The sequence below is a fragment of the Hypanus sabinus genome, chromosome 13 (genome assembly GCF_030144855.1).
Source record: "Hypanus sabinus isolate sHypSab1 chromosome 13, sHypSab1.hap1, whole genome shotgun sequence".
Taxonomy (NCBI): Eukaryota; Metazoa; Chordata; class Chondrichthyes; order Myliobatiformes; family Dasyatidae; genus Hypanus; species Hypanus sabinus.
In genome coordinates, this window is record NC_082718.1 from 44,347,644 (window position 1) to 44,369,567 (window position 21,924).

The 21,924-nt window shown below is 42.7% G+C and overlaps 1 protein-coding gene across 2 annotated transcripts in view; it reads right to left on the bottom strand.

The window, feature by feature from the left end:
* The window catches only part of LOC132403817 (mucin-2-like), a 96,644-nt gene extending 82,698 nt beyond the window's left edge, over nucleotides 1–13,946 (bottom strand). Inside the window, exons 1-4 of one of the 2 annotated variants that reach the window (XM_059987534.1) lie at nucleotides 13,869–13,945; nucleotides 4,036–4,101; nucleotides 3,694–3,922; nucleotides 3,262–3,379 (exon numbers count right to left, since the gene is read on the bottom strand). In XM_059987534.1, the coding sequence (XP_059843517.1) occupies nucleotides 3,262–3,379; nucleotides 3,694–3,922; nucleotides 4,036–4,101; nucleotides 13,869–13,914 (459 nt within the window). In that variant the 5' untranslated portion in view covers nucleotides 13,915–13,945. Of the gene's footprint in view, nucleotides 1–3,261; nucleotides 3,380–3,693; nucleotides 3,923–4,035; nucleotides 4,102–13,868 lie in introns of both variants that reach the window. The other variant, XM_059987535.1, reaches the window with a different exon arrangement.
* Nucleotides 13,947–21,924: the final 7,978 nt, after the last annotated feature.

Consider the following 21,924-nt stretch of genomic DNA (forward strand, 5'->3'; position numbering starts at 1 on the left):
ACAGTAAACCTCTTTCTCTCTCATGTAATGTTAAGTATGTGACTGTACTTCTTTTAAGAAGAGCAAGTAAGTTTTCCGTGGGGAATATCTTTCCCTCAGAAAAGATAATTAGCTGCTTACCATCTGCAAAAGCAGGAAGAGCACAAATTGACTTTCTCATTTCTTGTATGACATTTCAAAAACATTTCATGTAAAGCAACTGTAAAGTGCTTTGGGATGCTCTGAGGGCATGAATAATGATTTCGAAATTAAAGACTTTACTTAAATAATTGAATACCCCACCAGTAACACGAGACATGATCACCAGCTACCTAGGAGGATTCAAGCTATGTTTCACATCAGCCCACTTTACAACCAGGTGGCAAGACCTCCAAAAAGAAATTCCAATCGGTTGTACCATCTCTCCCATCTTGTTGGTCATGAGTATGAACCTCCTCATTAATGCACCATCAATAACTCAGAGACTGAGGGAGGAGCAGAGCCCCAATCGCCTTTATACAGGGGTCTGTGGGAGGAGCCACAGGAGCAGTCAGCAGGGGGTGTGTCCAGACAGGTATATATAGTTTACCACACTCATATCAGCAGCAGCAGACGTAACCTAAGGCCCAGCATTGGATGCTGGGATCTGAGAACCTGTAATATGGGGGTTCATGGCCACTGTAACCCATGTCCAATCAAGATGGGTATTGGAAACCCTGGACAATGTAGCTACCTGGGCTAGGGTGACCTTCAACGCCAGGAAGTCCAGATGTATGATGATCAAAAAGGGCAAGGTTACTAGCAAGTTCAGTCTTCAAGTACAGGGAGCAGTCATGCCACCCATAGAGGACAACCAGTAAAAAGTCCTGGAAAGTGGTTTCATGCAGCAATGACGGACGGCACCAACATCACCGACACTGTAAAGCAGACTGAAGAGTGGCTGAAGAAGATTGACAAAACCGGACTCCCTGGTACATTTAAGACATGGCTGTACCAAAACGGTCTTTTACCAAGGCTGCTCTGGATTTTCACAGCGTACGAGTTCCCTATGACCGCTGTAGAAGGCATTGTGAGGAAAGTCAATAAGTACCTGTGGAGGTGGCTGGGGATCCCAAGTTTTTCTTCAGAGGGGTTCTACATAAGATCAGGCCAGCTACAGCTCCCGTTGCCATTGCCATTGGAGGAGTTCAAGGCAGCAAAGTGTTGGTAACACGGAAGGGCTCTAATAAATCAAGTCGAAGTCACATCAACTCTGCCATAGACCAGGCAGTGAACTCCCTGCAATTGAGAGGCATCTTCGGCAACCCATGCCTGGGATGACAAAGCCTCGACTCTGCACACTTCCGATGATGGAGGAGTGAAAGTGCAAGGGATAGGCGTGACATGGCTCAGGCAGAGATACAAAACCGTGAGGATGAAAGGCGGTTATTGAAGGCAGTGGAGTTGGGGTCACAGAGTGCCTAAACAAAACGCTTTCTTCCTAAGCGCAAGATCACTTGGGCAGAACTTTGGAGACTGGAGCCCTTCCGCATTTCTTTCCTCCTGCGGCCCATCTATTACGCTCTCCCTACACCATCACAGCTGCACACATGGAGGCTGAGAGGGGACCCCAACTGCAAGCTTTGTGGTCAGCTGAGTTTCCTGGCACATATACTGTCAGGATGCAAAACAGCTTTAACACGAGGACAGTATAGGTGGTGTCATGACAAGGTCCTGCTGACACACTGGAATGGGAGAGGTGTAAAAAGAGTGCAGTTGGCAGAGAGGCAAAAGGCCAGTCATTTTCATCAAGGAGAGGGCCATGCTAGTCATATCAACGAGGCCTAAATCCAATCTGCTGCAAACTGCCAAGTCATGGCAGAGGAGGGCTGATGTGGGGAGGAGGCTGCAGTTCATGAAGGTGGTGACCAGCTATCATACTGTGGCCCACCGAAGAAAAGAAAATCATCATGGTGGAGCTCACATGGGTGGAAGGTTTTAAACCAGTTCTTAGTCCAGGAGTGCAGAGACAAAGGAAGGCAGATGTGGCTACTCCCCGTGGAGGTTAGCTGTAGAGGGTTCCCAGCAAGGTCAGCTGAGAGATTGCTGTCTGCACTGGGTTTTGATGAAAAGAGCAAGAACCAAGCAGCTCGCAGGATGGGGGATGAAGCCAAAAGAGCCTCTTGCTGGATATGGAGCAGGTGAGAGGAGTTGGGCTGGAAGTCAGGAGCAGATGGGTACTGACTCGGACACCACTGCTGACCCGCCAACTGGAAAGTGTAGCGGTTAAGGGCTGAAACAGTCTATGAAAGATGGGCACCACCTGACAACATCTGCTCCTGGCCAAAGGCTGTGGTTACCTCGTCAAGTAACTGAAGAGAGCACCCTGGTGTATGATGCAAGTGAAACCTAGCAGAATTAACTGTCATTCGATTAAAAAGTATCACTGTATTAATTGTACCATTATAATAATGACAGACACTGGAATTATGGAAACAAAGGACATCATCTATTCCTTATTTTAATTACTTCAATTGGTAATTTTCATTACTAATTTCAGATGCTTCACCTGCAAAGTCCCTCATTTCTGGAATTTCCTTTATAAACGATCTTCCTCTGTACTTTTACCTGCTCCTCTACAAATGCCCTACTTCTTTGAAAACTGAAGTCATTAATTCATAATAATTCCTTCTGAAGCCTGGTGTGAAACGTTACCGTGTTAGTGACACACATAATATAGGCTGTTGATACATTATTATTCTTTGGAAGTTAATACTCTGTCAAGACTGCATCAACTCATGATATAGGAATGAAGAGGGGATGTGACTCAGAAAATATCTATCATATGTCAAAAAAAGTCAACTTTTTCCATACAAAAGCATCACTCGAATTGAACATAGAAACTGGTGCCATTTTTCCTAATAAGAAAATAATAATTTCTTCAGGTGAAATGTAGTCATCAAAGAATAGTTACATGCAGGTTCTGTGCCTGAAATCAATCTTAGTTGCTTAATGTTGTGTGGTGATTGATACTGGTTGACAGTGCATCACACATTAACCATCTCCTCTGTGATTTGCTAGTGTTATCTCTGCAATACAGCTGTTCTGTATTGAAAATAAACCCCAACCTTTCATTCTCAAATAATTTTGAACTTCACCTTTGTACTTTTAGTGGGAAGAATGGACAATTGGATGCCATAATGCACGCAATTCTTGTTGAGTGTTGCAGGTTAGTACTTCAGAAGTAGAAAAAAAATAAAGATATAATATTATCCACAGTGAAAATTCCAATTTTTGTCTTACCGACAATGAATTCCGCTGATTCCAGATCAGAGCAATTGTATGCTTTCTGTTTGAAAAGCGCGTGTAAACTCCATATTTCTGCACAGTGATGATTTTGTCATCATAGGGCAATTGTATTCTATAAAGCAATAGTGTGCAGTTATTTTCTAATCTGGATCTGCAAGAGAATCTGAGAAACAGTAAATATATCTCTTGGCATTCACAGCAATAACCATGGATGACTGGGTATCTTTTTTATGTTTTTGGCTTAGTGACATTCGAATAGCTTTCAAGCAATTCAATGGCAAATTAGATCACACCCAACTTTGATAACAGGAATTCTGAAGACATTGTTGTTCATGTGAAATTCTAGCATGACCCATTAAAGAATCAAGATATTTGAATTAAAATTTGGTAAATAGACCCACAGAGGGTGATCTGAATATAACTTACATCATATCTTTCACTGTAATTGTTTTATTTTTTATAATAACAGAAACACCTTCAATTTTCATGTGCATGTCTTCCAGATTGCCATTATAGCCTCTGCGAATCTGTATGTTAAAGTCCTCTCCAAGGCCCTTACACTGACGACTCAAAACAAAGTTGCACTTTGATGTGAAATAGAAAAAATCATTCTGAAAAGTCCGGAATGCTCCTTCCCCCCAGGTGTAACATGTCCCTGATGACAAAGAAGAAATAACAACCTATGATGATACAGTGGCAGCAATTCTTCAAAGATGCTTCAAAGAAAAAAATGCAGAAAATTTAACCAGAAGATTAAGAGCTTCTTACCAATGCTTTTGTGTGATGTGTCCTCCAAACTGCTGGAGATCAGTAAATGTACAGAGTTCTCTGGACCTGATTTAAAATGAGACATTGAGATTTGTGGATATACATTACATAAATGCATTTTATTATAAATGCCACAAATATTAATCCATGAAATCTTGGTGCTTGTATTTCAATACAAATTTTCTTGCCGTTAAAGGTTTAGAATCTCTTGATAAGAAAAACACAGGATAGGTTTCTCTATACTAAATCATCTTTACAAAGGTTCATTTCATTGTCTAAGTATGCATTTTCAATATAACTCTGATGTTCGTCTTCTCCAGATAGCCATGAAATACAGAAAAACCACAGAAGCTGTTGAAAGAAAAAATGTCAAATCCTCCTTTCCATGCAAAAGGAAAAGTAAACAAAACTTGCAAACTCAAACCCCTTCTATCATACAAAAAAGCTAACAGATCACCCACACAAAATCATCAGCAATTACAAAGTTAATGTGACAGCAAAGTCAAATCTAGCAATGTGCATAATTCTGCAGAAGTGAATGGATTGGAGATTTAAATATTTATTTTTTATGCTGTTTAAAATTACATAAAGAGATTGCCTGACTGGACCTAAATTACTCCATTATGATCATTATCTTAATGCTTCATATTTGGCTTAGATTCTTGCTTGATCGTTCTCTTTGAGATACAGAGACATGTATCACTACAACACAAAAACAGGTCTTGAGGACTACCTTGTCCATGCTGAACTATTATTCTGTTTAGGCCCACAGACCTGCACCCGGCCCTTAGCCCTTCATACGCCCTCTATACCCCTCCCATCCATATACCTATCCAAATTTATCTTAAATGTTGAAATTGAACATGCACCCACCATTTCTGCTGGCAGCACATTCCACATTCTAAGTGAAGAAATTCCCCTTAAACATTTTACCTTTCACCCTTCACCCATTCTAGTCTCACCTAATCTCAATGGAAAAAGCCTGCTTTCATTTACCCTATCTATACTCCTCATAATTTTGTTTTAGAGCTATAAATGGAATTCACCATTGTCCGGTCTCAATGAGCATTTCCACCTTTGACCCTTATAAGGATGAGAGAACATTAAAGAAGAAACTGAAGATGATGGGGCCTAGAACATCGCCCTGAGGTATCCCATCATTGAAATGTTCTCTCAACCTATGGACTCTTCATCTCATTCTCAATGCTAATTAATTAATTAACCAATCAATTCATTCATTCATTTTGTGTTAGCAATTTGTTGTTTTTTGCAAACTGGTTGAAAACCCAAGTTGGTGTTGTCTTTCATTTATTCTATAATGGTTATTATTCTATTATGTATTTAATTGTGCATGTCCACAAGAAAATGAACCTCAGGGTTGTATATGCTGAAACATATACAGAGGCATGCAAAAGTTTGGGCACCCCTGGTCAAAATTTCTGTTACTGTGAATAGCTAAGCGAGTAAAAGATGACCTGATTTCCAAAAGGCATGAAGTTAAACATTTCTTTAATATTTTAAGCAAGATTTTTTATTTCCATCTTTTACAGTTTCAAAATAACAAAAAAGGAAAAGGGCCTGAAGCAAAAGTTTGGGCAGCCTGTATAGTCAGTACTTAGTAACACTCCCTTTGGTAAATATCTGTGGTGAACTACATATACCCGTCTGGACACCCCCCCTGCTGACTGCTCCTGTGGCTCCTCCCACAGACCCCTGTATAAAGGTGATTGAGGCCTGAGCCTGGTCTCTCAGTCTCCAGGATGTAGTATGGTGGTCAACCACTTCTTGTTCCTTCTTCCAGTCAATAAAAGCCGATATCTCGCCTTTACGTTTCAGAGTGAGTTATTGATGGTGCATCAATTTTAAAACATGGAAACCGTTTTACGTCCGGAAAGATTGGATTTGAACCCCCAAGACCCTGAGGCAGCTCTTGCCTTTGAAGTCTGGCTTGCATGCTTCCAATCATACTTGGAGGAGGTTAGTGCAACTGAACCCGCCGTTATGCACAGAATTCTCCTCTCGAGGGTCACCCCGAAAGTTTATTCATTTATCAGAGACCTGCCAACCTACGAAGGGGCACTGGACGCCCTCAAAAGACAGTACCTGCGGCCGGTGAACACCGTCTACGCAAGACATCATTTAGCTACGTGCCGACAGCGGCCCGCAGAGTCATGCGCCCAGTTTCTCCGAGCCCTACAGACACTCGTCTGAACTTGTGACTGCAAAACGCTCACAGCGGAACAGCATGCGGAGCTGCTAGTATGAGACTCCTTTGTGACAGGAATTTGGTCAGTGTACGTGCGCCAGCGGTTGCTGGAAAATGCCAATCTTACCTTACGCTCGGCGATCGAGCCGGCCGACACACTGGAAGCTGCTCTGCACAATGCTGACGCTGTCCAGTCGCGCGATCCCCTGCCGCCGCTGGTTCCCGCGAGCGAATTCGCCAATGCCGCTGCCAGTTGTGATTCCACGAACTCCCCGAACCCGACCACGGCAGCGGCCAGGCAAAAGCCCGAGCTGTGTTATTTCTGCGGACTCGAAAAGCACCCCCGAAAATGCTGCCCGGCCCAAGAAGCGACCTGCTCCAGCTGCGGGAAGAAGGGCCATTTCTCCAAGGTATGTAAGTCTAAACCACGAGCGGGGTCGAGCAGCGCTGCGTGTAAGACGTGGTGGCTGCCCATCTTGCATGCCCGGATGTGGGCGGCCATCTTTGTTGGCGTCAACATGCCCCGCCCCCGACCCACTGATGCTTACTGGGTACCAAGACGACAGTTCAACTCTGGCCACCGTAACCCTCGACCAAAGCGCCCCACACCAGCTTGCAAGGTCAATGATGGACATCCTGGTGGAGGGGCACAGGACTAGATGCCTGTTTGATACGGGCAGCACTGAGAGTTTTATTGACCCGGACACAGTGCAATGCTGTGGACTCGTGACACGGCCGGTAAGCCAGAGGGTCACCTTGGCTTCTGGGTCGCATTCCACAGACATCCGGGTGGGTTGTGTAGCGACATTGGTGGTGCAGGGCACAGAATATCGGAACTTTGCGCTACTGGTCATGCCTCAACTGTGTGCGCCTGTGCTATTGGGGCTGGACTTCCAGAGCCACCTCGAAAGTGTGACTATGGCATATGACGGGCCCCTCCCACCACTCACTGTCAGGAATCCTTAGTTTGGTGGGACTTCGCCATATACCCCATTACTGCACACACACACACACACACACACACACACACACACACACACACACACACACACACACACACACACACACACACACACACACACACACAACACACACACACACCGAACCACACGTCCCACCCAGCACCATGCCGACAGCTGCGCTACCGACACCACTTGCAGCCTCTCCACCCTCAAGATCCCTCCCCCATCACTGTTCACCAACCTGACCCCTGACTGTAAACTGGTGGCAACTAAAAGCAGGAGGTACAGCGTGAGGGACAGGGCCTTCATTCAGTCAGAGGTGCAGTGGCTGCTCGGGGAGGGGATCATTGAGCCAAGCACAAGCCCTTGGCGGTCCCGGGTGGTTGTTGTTCAGACTGGGCAGAAAAATAGGATGGTCGTGGACTATAGTCAAATCATCAATAGGTTCACGCAGCTTGACGCGTACTCCCTACCCCGCATCGCGGATATGGTCAACCAGTTAGCTCAGTACAAGGTGTACTCGACAATAGATCTGAAATCCGCTTATCACCAGCTCCCCATCTGCCCAGAGGACCGCCGCTACACAGCCTTCGAGGTGGGCGGCAGGCTCTATCACTTCCTGTGCATCCCATTCGGTGTCACGAATGATGTCTCTGTCTTCCAGAGGGAAATGGACCGGATGGTGGACCAGTACCGACTGATGGCCACATTTCTGGATAACATCACCATCTGTGGTCGTGACTGGTCGGATCACAACGCCGACCTCCAATGATTTTTCCAAGTGGCCGAAGCTCTGAACCTTACTTATAACAGGGACAAGTGTGTGTGCAGAACCACCCGACTCGCTATCCTTGGGTACGTTGTGGAAAACGGGGTTATTGGCCCTGATCCCGACCGTATGCGCCCCCTGTTAGAACTCCCTCTTCCCACCACCCTCAGAGCCCTCAGACGGTGCCTGGGTTTTTTTTCCTATTACGCCCAATGGGTCCCCCAGTACGCAGACAAGGCACGCCCCCTGGTCAAGTCTACCACGTTTCCCCTCTCTGCTGAGGCCTGCGCGGCCTTCAGCTGCATTAAAGAGGACATTGCCAAAGCTACGATGCATGCGGTGGACGAGACCATTCCCTTCCAAGTAGAGAGTGACGCCTCCGATTTCGCGCTTGCTGCTACCCTCAATCAGGAAGGCAGACCAGTAGCATTCTTTTCTTGTACCCTTCAAGGCTCTGAAATTCAGCATTCCGCGGTGGAGAAAGAAGCCCAGGCCATAGTGGAAGCTATTAGGCACTGGAGGCACTATCTCACCGGCAAAAGGTTCACCTTGCTGACCGACCAGCGCTCAGTTGCGTTCATGTTCAGCAAACAACAGCGGGGCAAAATCAAAAATGGTAAGATTTTGCGGTGGAGAATAGAACTCTCCACCTACAACTATGATATCCTGTACCGGCCTGGCAGACTCAATGAACCCCCTGATGCCCTATCCCGGGGAACATGTGCTAGCACACAGCTCGACCAGCTATACGCCCTTCATGCACATCTTTGCCATCCGGGGGTCACCCGATTTTACCATTTCCTGAAAGCCTGGAACCTGCCGTACTCCCTTGAGGACATCAGGACAATGACCGGGGACTGCCAAATCTGCGCTGAGTGCAAACCGCACTTCTACCGTCCTGAAACGGCGCAACTTGTCAAGGCACCCGCCTTTTTTAGCGACTGAGTGTTGACTTTAAGGGCCTCCTTCCCTCCACCGACCACAATGTCTACTTTCTCAATATTATCGACAAGTACTCACGGTTCCCCTTTGCCATCCCCTGCCCTGATACCACTGCCACGTCCGTCATAAAAGCCCTGTGCCAGCTCTTCACTCTGTTTGGATATCCCTGCTAAATCCACAGTGATAGAGGGTCCTCCTTTATGAGTGACGAGCTGCGCCAGTACCTGCTAGCTAGGGGCATTGCTACTAGTCGGATCACAAGTTATAATCCCCGGGGAAATGGACAGGTGGAGAGGGAGAATGCCACAATGTGGAAGGCCACACTTTTAGCCCTTAAGTCAAAAGGGTTGCCGGTCTCTCGATGGCAGGAGGTCCTCCCTGAGGAACTCCACTCTATCCGCTCCCTGTTATGTACGTCCACCAATGCCACCCCTCACGAACGCCTATTCTTTTTTCCCAGTAAGTCTGTCACTGGGACCACCCTACCAGTTTGGCTGACGTCCCCAGGGCCAGTGCTGCTCCGGAAACATGTGAGGAGTAATAAATACTCCCTGCTGGTCAAGAGGGTTCACCTTCTACATGCGAACTCCCAGTATGCCTACGTGGTCTTACCTGATGGGCGGGAGGACACAGTCTCTGTCTGTGACCTGGCGCCCGCAGGAGCAGCAGACCACTACCCTGAACACTCCCCGGTAACTATGAACCCTGTACCCGAGGTGACACCGCACACACCGAGCCCTACACGGACTCCTCACGAAACTCCCTATACTGGGCGTTTCGTACGCGTATATACCAAGCACCTCGCACATGCATGAGGGATCAGTGACGCCTAGTGGGCTGACACCTCCAGTTAGGCCGGAACCAGCACAACCTCCGTCTCCGGTGCAAGCACCACTGGCACCTGTGCAATCACCACCACCGGCACCTGTGCAATCACAGCCAGTGCTACGTAGATCGCAGCAACAGGTTCGACCACCTGATAGACTTAACCTGTAAGAAACTTTGCCACAAGGGGACTCTTTATAAAATAGGGGGGGGGGGGGGTGAATGTGGTGAACTACATATACCTGTCTGGACATGCCTCCTGCTGACTGCTCCTGTGGCTCCTCCCACAGACCCCTGTATAAAGGCGATTGAGGCCTGAGCCGGCCCTCAGTCTCCAGGATGTAGCATGGTGGTCACTCACTGCTTGTTCCTTCTTCCAATCAATAAAAGCGGATATCTCGCCTTTTCGTCTCAGAGTGAGTTATTGATGGTGCATCAGTATTACAGCTTGTAAACGCTTTCTGTAGCCAGCTAAAGGTCTTTCAATTCTTGTGCAGTGAATTTTTGCCCTCTCTTCCTTGCAAAAGGCTTCTAGTTCCGTGAGATTCTTAAGCTGTCTTGCATGCACTTATGTTAAGGTCGGGGGACTGTGAGGGCCATGACAAATCCTTCAGCTTGCGCCTCTTGAGGTAGTCCATTGTGGATTTTGAGGTGTGTTTAGGATCATTATCCTGTTGTAGAAGCCAGCCTCTTTTCATCTTCAGATAGTGTGATGTTTGTTTCCAGAATTTGCTGGTATTTAATTGAATTCATACTTCCCTCTACCAGTGAAATGCTCCCCGTGCCACTGGCTGCAACTCAAGCCCAAAACATGATCGATCCACCCCTGTGCTTAACAGATGGAGAGATGTTCCTTTCATGAAATTCTGCACCCTTTTTTCTCCAAACATACCTTTGCACATTGTGGCCAAAAAGTTCTATTTTAACTTCATCAGTCCACAGGACTTGTTTCCAAACTGCATCAGGCTTGTTTAGATGTTCCTTTGCAAACTTCTGACGCTGAATTTTGTGGTGAGGACACAGGAAAGGTTTTCTTCTGATGACTCTTCCACGAAGGTCATATTTGGTGCAGGTGTTGCTGCACAGTAGAACAGTGCATCACCACTCCAGTGCCTGCTATATCTTCCAGAAGGTCTTTTGCAGTCAAACGGGAGTTTTGATTTGCCTTTCTAGCAATCCTATGAGTAGTTCTCTCGGAAAGTTTTCTTGGTCTTCCAGACCTCAATTTGACCTCCACTGTTCCTGTTAACTGTCATTTCTTAATTACATTACGAACTGAGGAAACGGCTACCTGAAAACGCTTTGCTATCTTCTTCTAGCCTTCTCCTTCTTTGTGGGCGTCATTTATTTTAACTTTCAGAGTGCTAGGCAGATGCTTAGTGGAGCCTATGGCTGCTGATTGTTGGGACAATGTTTGAGTAGTCAGGGTATTTAAAAAGCTTTGAAATTTGCATCACCTGGCCTTTCCTAATGATGACTGTGAACAAGCCATAGCCCTAACAAGCTAATTAAGATCTGAGACCTTGGTAAAAGTTATCTGAGAGCTCAAATTTTGTGGGGTGCCCAAACTTTTGCATGGTGCTCCTTTCCTTTTTTTCACTCTAAAGTTGTACAAAACAAAAATAATACACTAATCTTGCTTAAAATGTTAAAAAGAATGTTTCATCTTTAACTTTATGACTTTTGGAGATCAGTTCATCTTCTACTCACTTAACTATTCACAGTAACAGAAATTTTACTGTGACCGGGGGGTGCCCAAACTTTTGTATGCCACTGTATGTACTTTGATAATAAATTTACTTTAAAATTCTACGAGACCAAGGTTGTGATAAGATCTGGAGCTGAGTTCATCTGACAATACTTCCAGCACCTTGCTACAGTAGGCTTATTGGATGGTGTTTAGCTCATTTGGATTTGCTTTGCTTTTTGTGAATATGACTTAGTTTAAACATTGATGGGGGAATACAAATTTTTAACTGTACTGGAGCAACATCTGGAGTTGAAGCTATTTTGCAGCACAAGCCTTCAGCACTATTGCTATGATGTTGATCTCACTTTTTTTTCTCAATATCACATTGGAATCAAACTGGTTTGTAGCAGACTGCTATAATGGTGGATATTCTGTTCACATGGTACTTGGGGCTGAAGAAGTTTTCAAGTGCTTCAGTCTTGATTTTAGCATTTACCTGCTGGATTCTGATATTGTTGAGGGTAATAACAGATTCATTTGCCATATGACTGTCCACCACTCAACCAGATGCAGAGGACCGCAGATCTTGCATCTTTTCTGTTGTTTGTGTAATCACTTAGCTCTGTTGATTGCAGCACACATCTGTGTTGCGGATTCACAGGGCTAGCACTTCACTATTTTTATGTATCCAGCCTGTAGCTAAGACTAGGAAGAAGTTTTTTAGTTCTCCAAACCTTCTTTCCACTGGCTGTGCTCGCTTAAATCTTTCTTGCATTAATTCTTATCTCCTTTGGAGTGGGAGGTTTGGGTGAATAGTGAGAGAATGGTGCATAGTAGGGAGTTACACTTCGCTGGCCCTAGATTAACAGGTGAAGCAATTGGTGCTTCAGAGGCCTGTAAAAAGCATTCCACTTTGGAGTTTTGACACTTAATGATAATGCTCAGTCTCTTCGTTATCTAAACTGTAACATTAATTTAACCCCACCTAAACATGAAATATATGAATCAATGCATTTAACTGTGAGCATCATTTACAAGCACATTGGAAATATCTTATAGTACTGATATCAGGAAACAAGAGCTATAAAGCTGCTCTGGTGGTGGACATTCTGATTTACTTTATTTGAATCTCACAGGTTAAAGAGATGTAAATTTTGTGCCAACCTGTCCATGAATAGCATAGGGCGTAGAGTTATTTATTTCAGTGAAAATCTTGGAATGTTCCCACAATTGACTATGTGAAAATCCAAGAACAAATTCATTGATCACCCAATTTTTGGTATAAGTAGATAATTAAAATATTATTGGACTAAGGTTGGAAGTAAGGAATTTGGGTGAAAATGTAACAGGCAAGTGGATGGTATTTCCAAGGGAAACCTTCAGCGTTCAGCTGCTCCCAGTCACCAGCTGTAAGTTCCGGATGTACTAAGTCTCTAACCCCAGTCTTTCTGGAAGTTTCCAGCATTATACTAAGGACACAGCCTTTCTAATGCCACACTGGTCAGAGTTGCTCCAAAATTGGAGATACCATTCAACTGAAGGAGAATTGCTGCCATAGAAAGGTGGAGGAAAAATATAAGGTATTTCTTTTCACTTACTTTATTTCAAAGGGCTTGGTGAGTTGAAGTCAAGTTTTGAATTTAAATGCATTTTGCTGGGTTTTGTATGTTTTAAAACTCATACATCTGGAGCTTCCCTGATCAAATAAAATCCGTCAGTACACCTCACAGAATCTCTTTTCCATTCAAACTTTTGCATCCTAATTTACACAATTGCTTATTATATTTTTGCAAGATATATGGATAATAAGAAACTTTATTACAACTTATTTGCTGAAATGTTGCATACTATCAACAGCATTTGAAGTCTATTGGAAACATAAATATTCTTAAAAATGAAATATATATTAAGTTTTACATTTTATAATTATATGGAACCAGCATGAAAATAATAATTTGATTACTATTCCATAATGAAAAATTCTCTGTCATAGAATATAAAAGTATCTTCAATTAAAATATCCCAATAACTCTGCAAAGGTCTTGCGTAATGTCTTGATGCACACTATAACCAGGTTTGGCAATATGCAAACACCTTTAGTCTCACTATACACAAGCACATATTTCACGACATAATTAGCACAAGCTGCTGAATATATCAGACAGGGAAAGATAAGCATAATACTTAAGTAAACAAGGCAAAATACTATAGATTTTTAAATAAAACAAGTGTTTTTCAGCTTTTGAGTGCAACTCAGTTCAAGATCAGTGTTCCTTGAAGAATTTAATGTTTAAACAAGTTATTTGTACTTTAACAAAAATACCATACACTTCAAAAATTGTTTCCATATTTCATTAAAAAATCACAAGCATTATTTTTTTCTGGCAATATTTTTTCTTAATTGCAATCCAAATGACTTGCATGGAAAGCATTTCTTACCCATGAACAGAGGAGTCAGAACAGCAAGGAAATAAAAGTATTTCATTGTCGCAACATTCCTACGTTCTCACTGAGGGTTTCCTGATTGCTGTGATTTATATTCCTGCATGTGTTCATCTGATTTGAATAGAATGAGGAAACTTTAAAACTGGACAACTTTACTGATAGTTTAACTCTAGGTCAATTAATCATATACCTAAATCAAGACTTCCCTTCATAAGAATCCTTGTATACCAAAAGACTTGAGGATATATTTTAATGAATCAATACTCAGGTTTGATTTTGGCTCAATATTGTCATGAATGCATACAAAAATTACTATCCTCATTGGAAATTTCAGCTATTGACCTGGAGCCAATTCATATCATTACAGTTCAGTCACTGATTACATTTTCTGATAAAATTGGCATTTTTTTCCCAATCAATTAAAGTTGAAAGGAACAAGGTAATATCCTATGTTACAAAAGAAAGAATCTGCAGTTGCTGGAAATCCAAGCTACACACACAAAATGCTGGAGGAATTCAGCAGGCCAAGCAGCATCTATGGAAAAGAGCACAGTCAACATTTTGAGCCGAGACTTTTCATCAGGACTGAAAAAATTAGTCACTGTGCTTTGTGCTTAGCGAGTTTACAGATATTGAATGATAAGGCATGAATTGATGTTGAGCAATGAGGATCTGTGAAAGGTTTACGTGGAGGTGAGGGGAAAGTTGGTTTAATATCTGGATGTCTGGTGTGTGGACTTGTGGAGTTTGAGAGAAATTTGCAGTAAGTGGAAAGTTACTGCAAAGTAACTTTTACAACATTAGAACATACAAATTAGGAATAGGATTACATATTTGAGTTAAGCATCCTTTGATTGTTTACTTAATTTAATACAGGTTATACAGTGCCTTGAAAAAGTATTCAGCCCCACAACTACTTTCACATTTTACTGCCTCATTTTCTAAATTTAAAATATATAGGATTTTTTGAGCTAATCTACAAAACATTGTACATCATGTCAAGTCAAAAGAACAATTACAATACCTGTCAACAATTCACTAAAAATTAAAAAAAAAAACAGAATTGTGAGGCTGAAAAAGTATTCATCCTCTTTGTGCCAAATTTTCTCAGGTGCAATATATTGTATTACCTTAACAACTCACCCAGTTTGTTGAAGTAGAAATTTGGAGAGTGACCAGTTTTGAATGAATTCCTAAGGATAATTGCACCCTCTCTCTGTGAGGTCCAATAGTATGCTAGATTTTCAACAGACCAAACCAAAAGTAGGGGAAAAGAACATTTGAGACAAGCGAGGGAAATGATAATAAGAGAAGCATAAATTGGGGGAAGGGTATAATTCCAGTCCACAGGCACTGAACATACCTTGGAGCTCAGTGCAGTCCATCATGAAACCACAGCCACACTGCCTAGGTTAGGCTGCCCCTCCAAACATATACAAGAAATGAATGGCACTTGTAAGAGAGGCTACTGTGATACCAACAGTCTCTTTAACTGAGCTGCAGAAATCAATGGCTGCAACTGGAGATGAAGTTCATGGCTCTACAATCTCTGAGGCCTTACACAAAAATGTTATTATTGGAAGAGTGGCAAGGAACAAACCCTGTATAAAAATAGCATACCTTTGCCCATAATGACTTTGCAAAGTGTCACTTAGAAGATACTGTAAGGATGTGGATGTGTCATGGGTCCTGATCATTAATCCCCTATCTTGCTCCTAATTTCCTTTGATTATGCTTTGTTTCTGATCATTAATTTCCCATTTACTGCTAATTCACTTTGATGACAGCACACCTGGTCTCCATCAAAAACTGCAGCATAAGAACCCTGGCGTCGCAACCACTAGTTGTCAGTTTGTTGGTCTTTTTTCCTGTGAGATAACTATGTTCCCTGACTGCTTAGAACTGTTTGTTCTAAATCTAGCTCCTGCTTCAAGGTTTACCTATCAGACTCTGTTTCTCTTGAGTCAGGGCTCTGTGTCAAGACAGTGTCAAGGCTCTAAGTTTAGACTCTGTGTCAGGATTCCTCCTGTTTGCTGTTCGGTGTTTATGCCTGTGTAAGCAGCTAGACTCCATCTCCATCTAATAACAGGATGAGACTAAAGAGGAACTTTGTGGCCTCAACATTAAGCAGTACATGTAATGTAAATCTAATAGTGTGCATCAGCTAGGTAACACCATCCCTTCTGTAAAGTAATGTGGAGGTACCATTTTGCTTTGTGGATGCTTTTCTGGAAATTTGGTCAGGATTGATGGGAAGATGAATGCTGCTACATGTAGAGAGATTCTGGATAAAAACCTATTAGTCTCTGCCAGAAAGCTTAAATTGGGGAGGATCTTCCACTTTCAGCAGGAAAATGACCCACAGCACACTACCAGAGCAAATATGGAGAGTTTTGAATGAAGAAAATTGATGTCCCTGTGTGTCTGAGCTGACATCTCTGGCAAGATCACAGACAGTTGCTCACTGTCACCCCCACCCCCACCGTCAACCAGACACAGCTTTCAAGGCACTGTAGGTAAGAAATGCACGATTGGCCTACATACATCATTACACCACCATGTCATATGTGAGTGCCTCACTAAAAGGGAAGCTAAATGAAGTGGACCCATTATTTCCCAGCTCAATGTTTTTCTTTCAATTAGTTTATGTTTTGGAATTACAAAACATAACAAGATAGAAGGAATAGAATTGTCTTCCCATCTTCCTTGGTTTAGACTTTTTGAGTTCCCTGCAGACCTCCACTTTGCTTGCACTTGACTTGGCATCCAGGACTGGATTTTTGAGCAGCAAACTACTCTGGATTATGAGGCCTAATATTGAATTGTTTTATCTTTTGTGAGATCCAAACAGATGTGACAACCATTGCTCACACACTTGGGCACTGGGCTTGAATCATTCTCTCTCCTTTGTCATCAATTCTTTCTTGACTGTGAGTGCAGAACATTTTTCAACCTAAAACATACTTTTGCAATTTGGCTTCTGTTGAAAATGTGAAAGAAGAGATAAGGAAAAAATGTTATAGAAAGCCTTTCATCTTTGGAACCTGGTACCGTATATTACGGGTGTAGCTGCTGATAATATTCCACTCTGTCTTTGTTCATTCTTACTATTATTGTTTCTTTTGTTTTTGGAATGTGTCACTTTTGTTATCTGGTCCAGTCAAGATGCTTAGTTGTTGTTCAGATCAAACATCAGAATGAGGAAGAAATGAGATCTTAGAGACTTTGACGGTGAAATAATTACTGGTGCCAAATGGGGTGTTTTGTGTATCTCAGAAACTGCTGATCTCCTGGGGTTTTCATGTTTAACAATCTCTAGAGTTTACAGAGAACAGTACAAAAAGCAAAACAAAATTTAAAAAAAAACCATCAATGGCAGTTATGTAGGTGAAATGCCTTGTTAATATGAATGGCCTGACTGGTACAAGCTGACAGGAAGGTGACAGTAACTCAAATAATCATTCTTGTATCAGTGGTATACATATATATAGTGTAAGTACTTTAATGTATACATAAAGTGTATGAAGTCATAAAGAAGTACGACACAGAAACAGGCCTTTTGGCCCATCTAATCAATACTGAAACCATCTAAGCTGCTTACTCCCATCAACCTGCTCTGGGAACATAGCTCTTCATGCCCCTACTATCCATGGACCTATCTAAACTTCTTTTAAATGTTAAAACTGAGCTCACATACACCACTCATGCTGGCAGCTCAATCCACATTCTTATGATCCTCTAAGTGAAGAAATTTTCCCTCATGTTCTCCTTAAACTTTTCATCTTTTACCCTTAACCCATGATATCTGGTTGTATTCTCACCCAGCCAGAGTGGAAAAAGCCTGCTAGCATTTACCCTATTGATGACCCTCATAATATTGCATATCTCTATCAACTCTCCTCTCAATCTTTTACATTCTAAGGAATAGAGTCCTATTCAACCTTTCCTTATAACACAGGTCCTCCAGTCCTAGCAATATCCTTGTAAATTTTCTCTGTTCTCTTTTACCTTTACTGACATCTTTCCTGTAGGTTGGTGACCAAAACTGTGTGCAATACTCTAAATTAGGTGTCATCTATGTCTTATACAACTTCAACATAACATTCCATGTTCTGTAATCAATACCTTTATTTATGAAAGTCAATGTGCCAAAATCATTTTTCTTTACGATCCTATCTACCTGTGATGCCACTTTCAAAGAATTATGGATCTGTATTCCAGGATCTTTTTGTTCTACCAGTCTCCTCAGTGCCCTACCCTGGCTGGTCCTACCAAAGTATAATTCTTTGCACTTGTCTGCATTAAATTCCATCCGTCATTTTTGAGCCTTCTTTTTCAGCTGATGCCAATCCCTCTGCAAGCCATGATAGCCTTCCTCACTGTCCACTATACCCCCAATCTTGGGGTCATCTGCAAATTTGTTGATCCAGTTAACCACTTTATCAACCAGATCATTAATAGAGATGACAAACAACAACAGACCCAGTGCAGCATCCCAGTTGTCACAGTTCTCCTGTCAGAAAGGAAACCATCTATTACAGCTGTCTGGTTTCTTCCACAAAGTCAATGTCTATTCCAATTTACTACCTCATCTTGAATGTCAAGCGACTGAACCATTTTGACCAACCTCCCATGTGGGACCTTGTTAAATGCCTTGCTGAAGTCCATGTAGACAACATCCACTGCCTTGACTTCATCCACTTTCTTGGTAACTTCCTCGAAGAACTCTATAAGATTGGTTAGACATGACCTACCGCACACAAAGCCATGCTGAATATCCTTAATCAGTCCATGACTATCCAAATACTTATATTTTTGGTCCCTTAGGATACCTTCAAATAACTTTCCCACAACTGATGCTTGACTCACCAGCCTATAATTTCCTGGTTCATGCTTAGAGACTTTTTAAACAGCGGAACAATATTTGGTTATACTCCAATCCTCTGGAACCTCTCCTGTCACTAAGGCTGATTTAAATATCTCCGCTAGGTCCCTGACAGTTTCTGTACTTGCCTGCTGTAGGGTCTGAGGGAACACCTTGTCAGGCCCTAGGGATTTATCCACTCTCATTTGCCTCAGGATAGCAAACACTTCCTCCTCTGTATTCTGTACAGGGTTTGTGAAGTTGATAACACTTTGCACACTTCTATAGACTCTGTCTATCTTCTGAGTAAATACAAACAAATCATTTAAGATCTCCCCCACCTCTTTTGTCTCCACACATGGAGTACCATTCTGATCATCCAGAGGGCCAATTTTGTCCCTTGCAATCCTTTTGTTCTTAACATATCCGTGGAATCGCTTAGGATTCTCCATCATCTTGTTTGCTTGAGCAAACTCATGCCTTCTTTTAGCCGTCCTGATTTCTTTCTCAAGTCTCTTGCATTTCTTCTACTCTGTATGCACTTCATTTGTTCCTACTTGCCTATATGTTTTATGCACCTCCTTTTTTTCCCTCCTTCCCAGGACCTCAATATCTTTTGAAAACCAAGGTTCTCTTCACTTGTTATCTTTACCATTATTTTATCCTTTAACAAGCACGTACAATCTTTGTACTCGCAAAATTTGAAGTCCTCCCACTTACCAAGCACACCTTTTCCAGAAAACAGCCTGTTCAATCCACACTTGCCAGACAATTTCTAATACCATCAAAATTGGCCTTTCTCCAATTTGGAAACTCAACCTACAGACCAGACCTATTGTTTTGCATAGTTATTTTAATGGCATTGCGGTCACTGGATGCAAAGTATTCCCCTACACAAACTTCTGTCACTTGCCCTGTCTCATTCCCTAATTGCAGATCCAGCAGTACACATTCTCCTGTTGGGACTTTTATGTACTGATAAAGAAAACTTTCCTGAACACATTTCACAAACTCTATCTCATCTAGTTCTTTTACAATATGGGATTTCCAGTCAATATGTAGGAAATTAAAATCACCTACTATAACAACCTTAACTTTTTTTTTGCAAGTCTGCTTTCTCTCCACAAATTTGTTCCTCTAAAACCCTAGGAACATTGGTTGGTCTGTAATATAGCCCCATTAATATGGTCATACCTTTCTTTTTTTTCTCAGTTTCACCCACCACACCTTACTGAAGAGTTCTGCAGTCTGTCCAGATGGAGTAATGTCATGAAGTTTTCCCTGACTAGTAATGCCACCCCTTCTCCTTAGATCCCTCTCACTCTAACACATCTAAAACAATGGAACCCTGGAATATTGAGATGCCAGTCCTGCCCCTCCTGCAACCAAGTCTCACAAATGGTTACAATTTCATAATTCCAGGTATTGATCCATGCCTTGAGCCTATGATACTTCTAGCATTGAAATATACACAGGACACTAGTCACACCATGTTCAACCTTTTGATCCCTGACTTTGTCTGAGGTCTCTGTAACGTTCTCCTTCGCGTGTACTAATAACGCCGAATTCAACGTCGAGATAAACCAGTCAATGAGACCAGATCGCAGTCAGATTAACCATTTACTGTTCACTCTTCACATTAACATATGGTGAAAACTGTTGATAAAACAATACAAGATTGATACAGTATTTGTTCCTTCCTTAATATCACATTTCAATTGTAAATACTTGCAAAGGTGACTATAACTACATTACACTAAAGTGCAGTATACAGGCAGAGTTTACCTGCTCCATTGACTACTTTAAATACACTTCAATGCAAACTATCCGCAACTCTTTAACTAACGAAAGCATAAACATTATCGACCGTCGTTACTTTTAACAGGATCGGCATTAACATCTTAGTTCAATATATCGATTATCTATTAACTTACAGCTTTGCTCTCACTGTGATTTCTAATGCCTGCAAAACAACTTCTGCTCAGGTGTGCCTCGTGGTGAGCCCCCACCCTCGCGTTAATTTCAAACCGGTACTTTCCCACAAGACGCGGCGAAACCGGATGTGACGTCATCGCATGCCGATATATTTTACATGCAATGAATATGCTTTGAACACTTCTAATTCTAACTAGAAAATACTATCGAATGAATTACTAAGCAAAAATATTATAAACTAAATAACTGTCGTAAAGACAGCACACTCCCTGCTTGACCTTCGTAAGGTCATAATGAACAGAGTACAAACTTAGTCTCTTAATCAGTCATTAGGTAGAAGTAGAATAACTTCTGTAACTGGCCTTTGGTAAATTTTCACATCGCCTTGGTCGGTAGTCTTCAATTCGATCTTCCCGACATGTCCATCCCCGCTAGGGAATGTAGCAGTGATTCTGGCCGTTGGCCAGCTGCTGCGGGCGATTTGCTTGTCCCTGAGCAGGACTAAGTCTCCAACTTGAAGATTCCTGCGGGGTTCTGTCCACTTTTGTCTCTGTTGCAACAAAGGTAGATATATTTGTCTCCAGCGAGACCAGAACTGATTTGCCAGAGCCTGGACTTGTCTCCATTGCTTTGTGTACAAATCCTTGTCTGAGAAGTCTCCTGGTGGAGGAGGAGCTCCTGCCTTCTGCGTAAGGAGCGTTGATGGCGAAAGTATGAAGGGGTTTTCTGGGTCAGAAGACACAGGTAGGAGTGATTGTGCGTTTATAATGGCTGTGACCTCTGCCATTAGGGTGCACAGTACCTCGTGGGTCAATCGGGTGCGTTGCTGCATCTCAGGTTTCCTTTTCCGGGTTTTCCGTAAGGACGTGAACCGTTTGACTGCCTGCTCTTTGTTATCTGGTGAGCGCTGGCGTGGTTCTCTGAAAGGCAATGGGGCAACCCCATTATTTGCTTCATCTCTGAAGACCTTGGTGTCTTTGGGTTTTAAAGAAATGGTATCTTGAGCTGATTGTGCAAGTTTGTTTCCGTGCTCGGTTTGAACGAAAACTGACTGACCTAGCGTCTCGTCGGTTACTTTACGCTTGGTAATGTCTTGTTGTGCTTCTTTAGGGTACACCTCAGTGAGGCAGATCTTGGAACAAGAACGGCTTGACTGAGTTTGACCGCAAACTTCTGTACAGTTCGAGCTGACAATTGTTGTCCTGGAGTGAACCTCTCCCTCCCCGCCGTCCTGTTGTGGGGGTGAAGGAG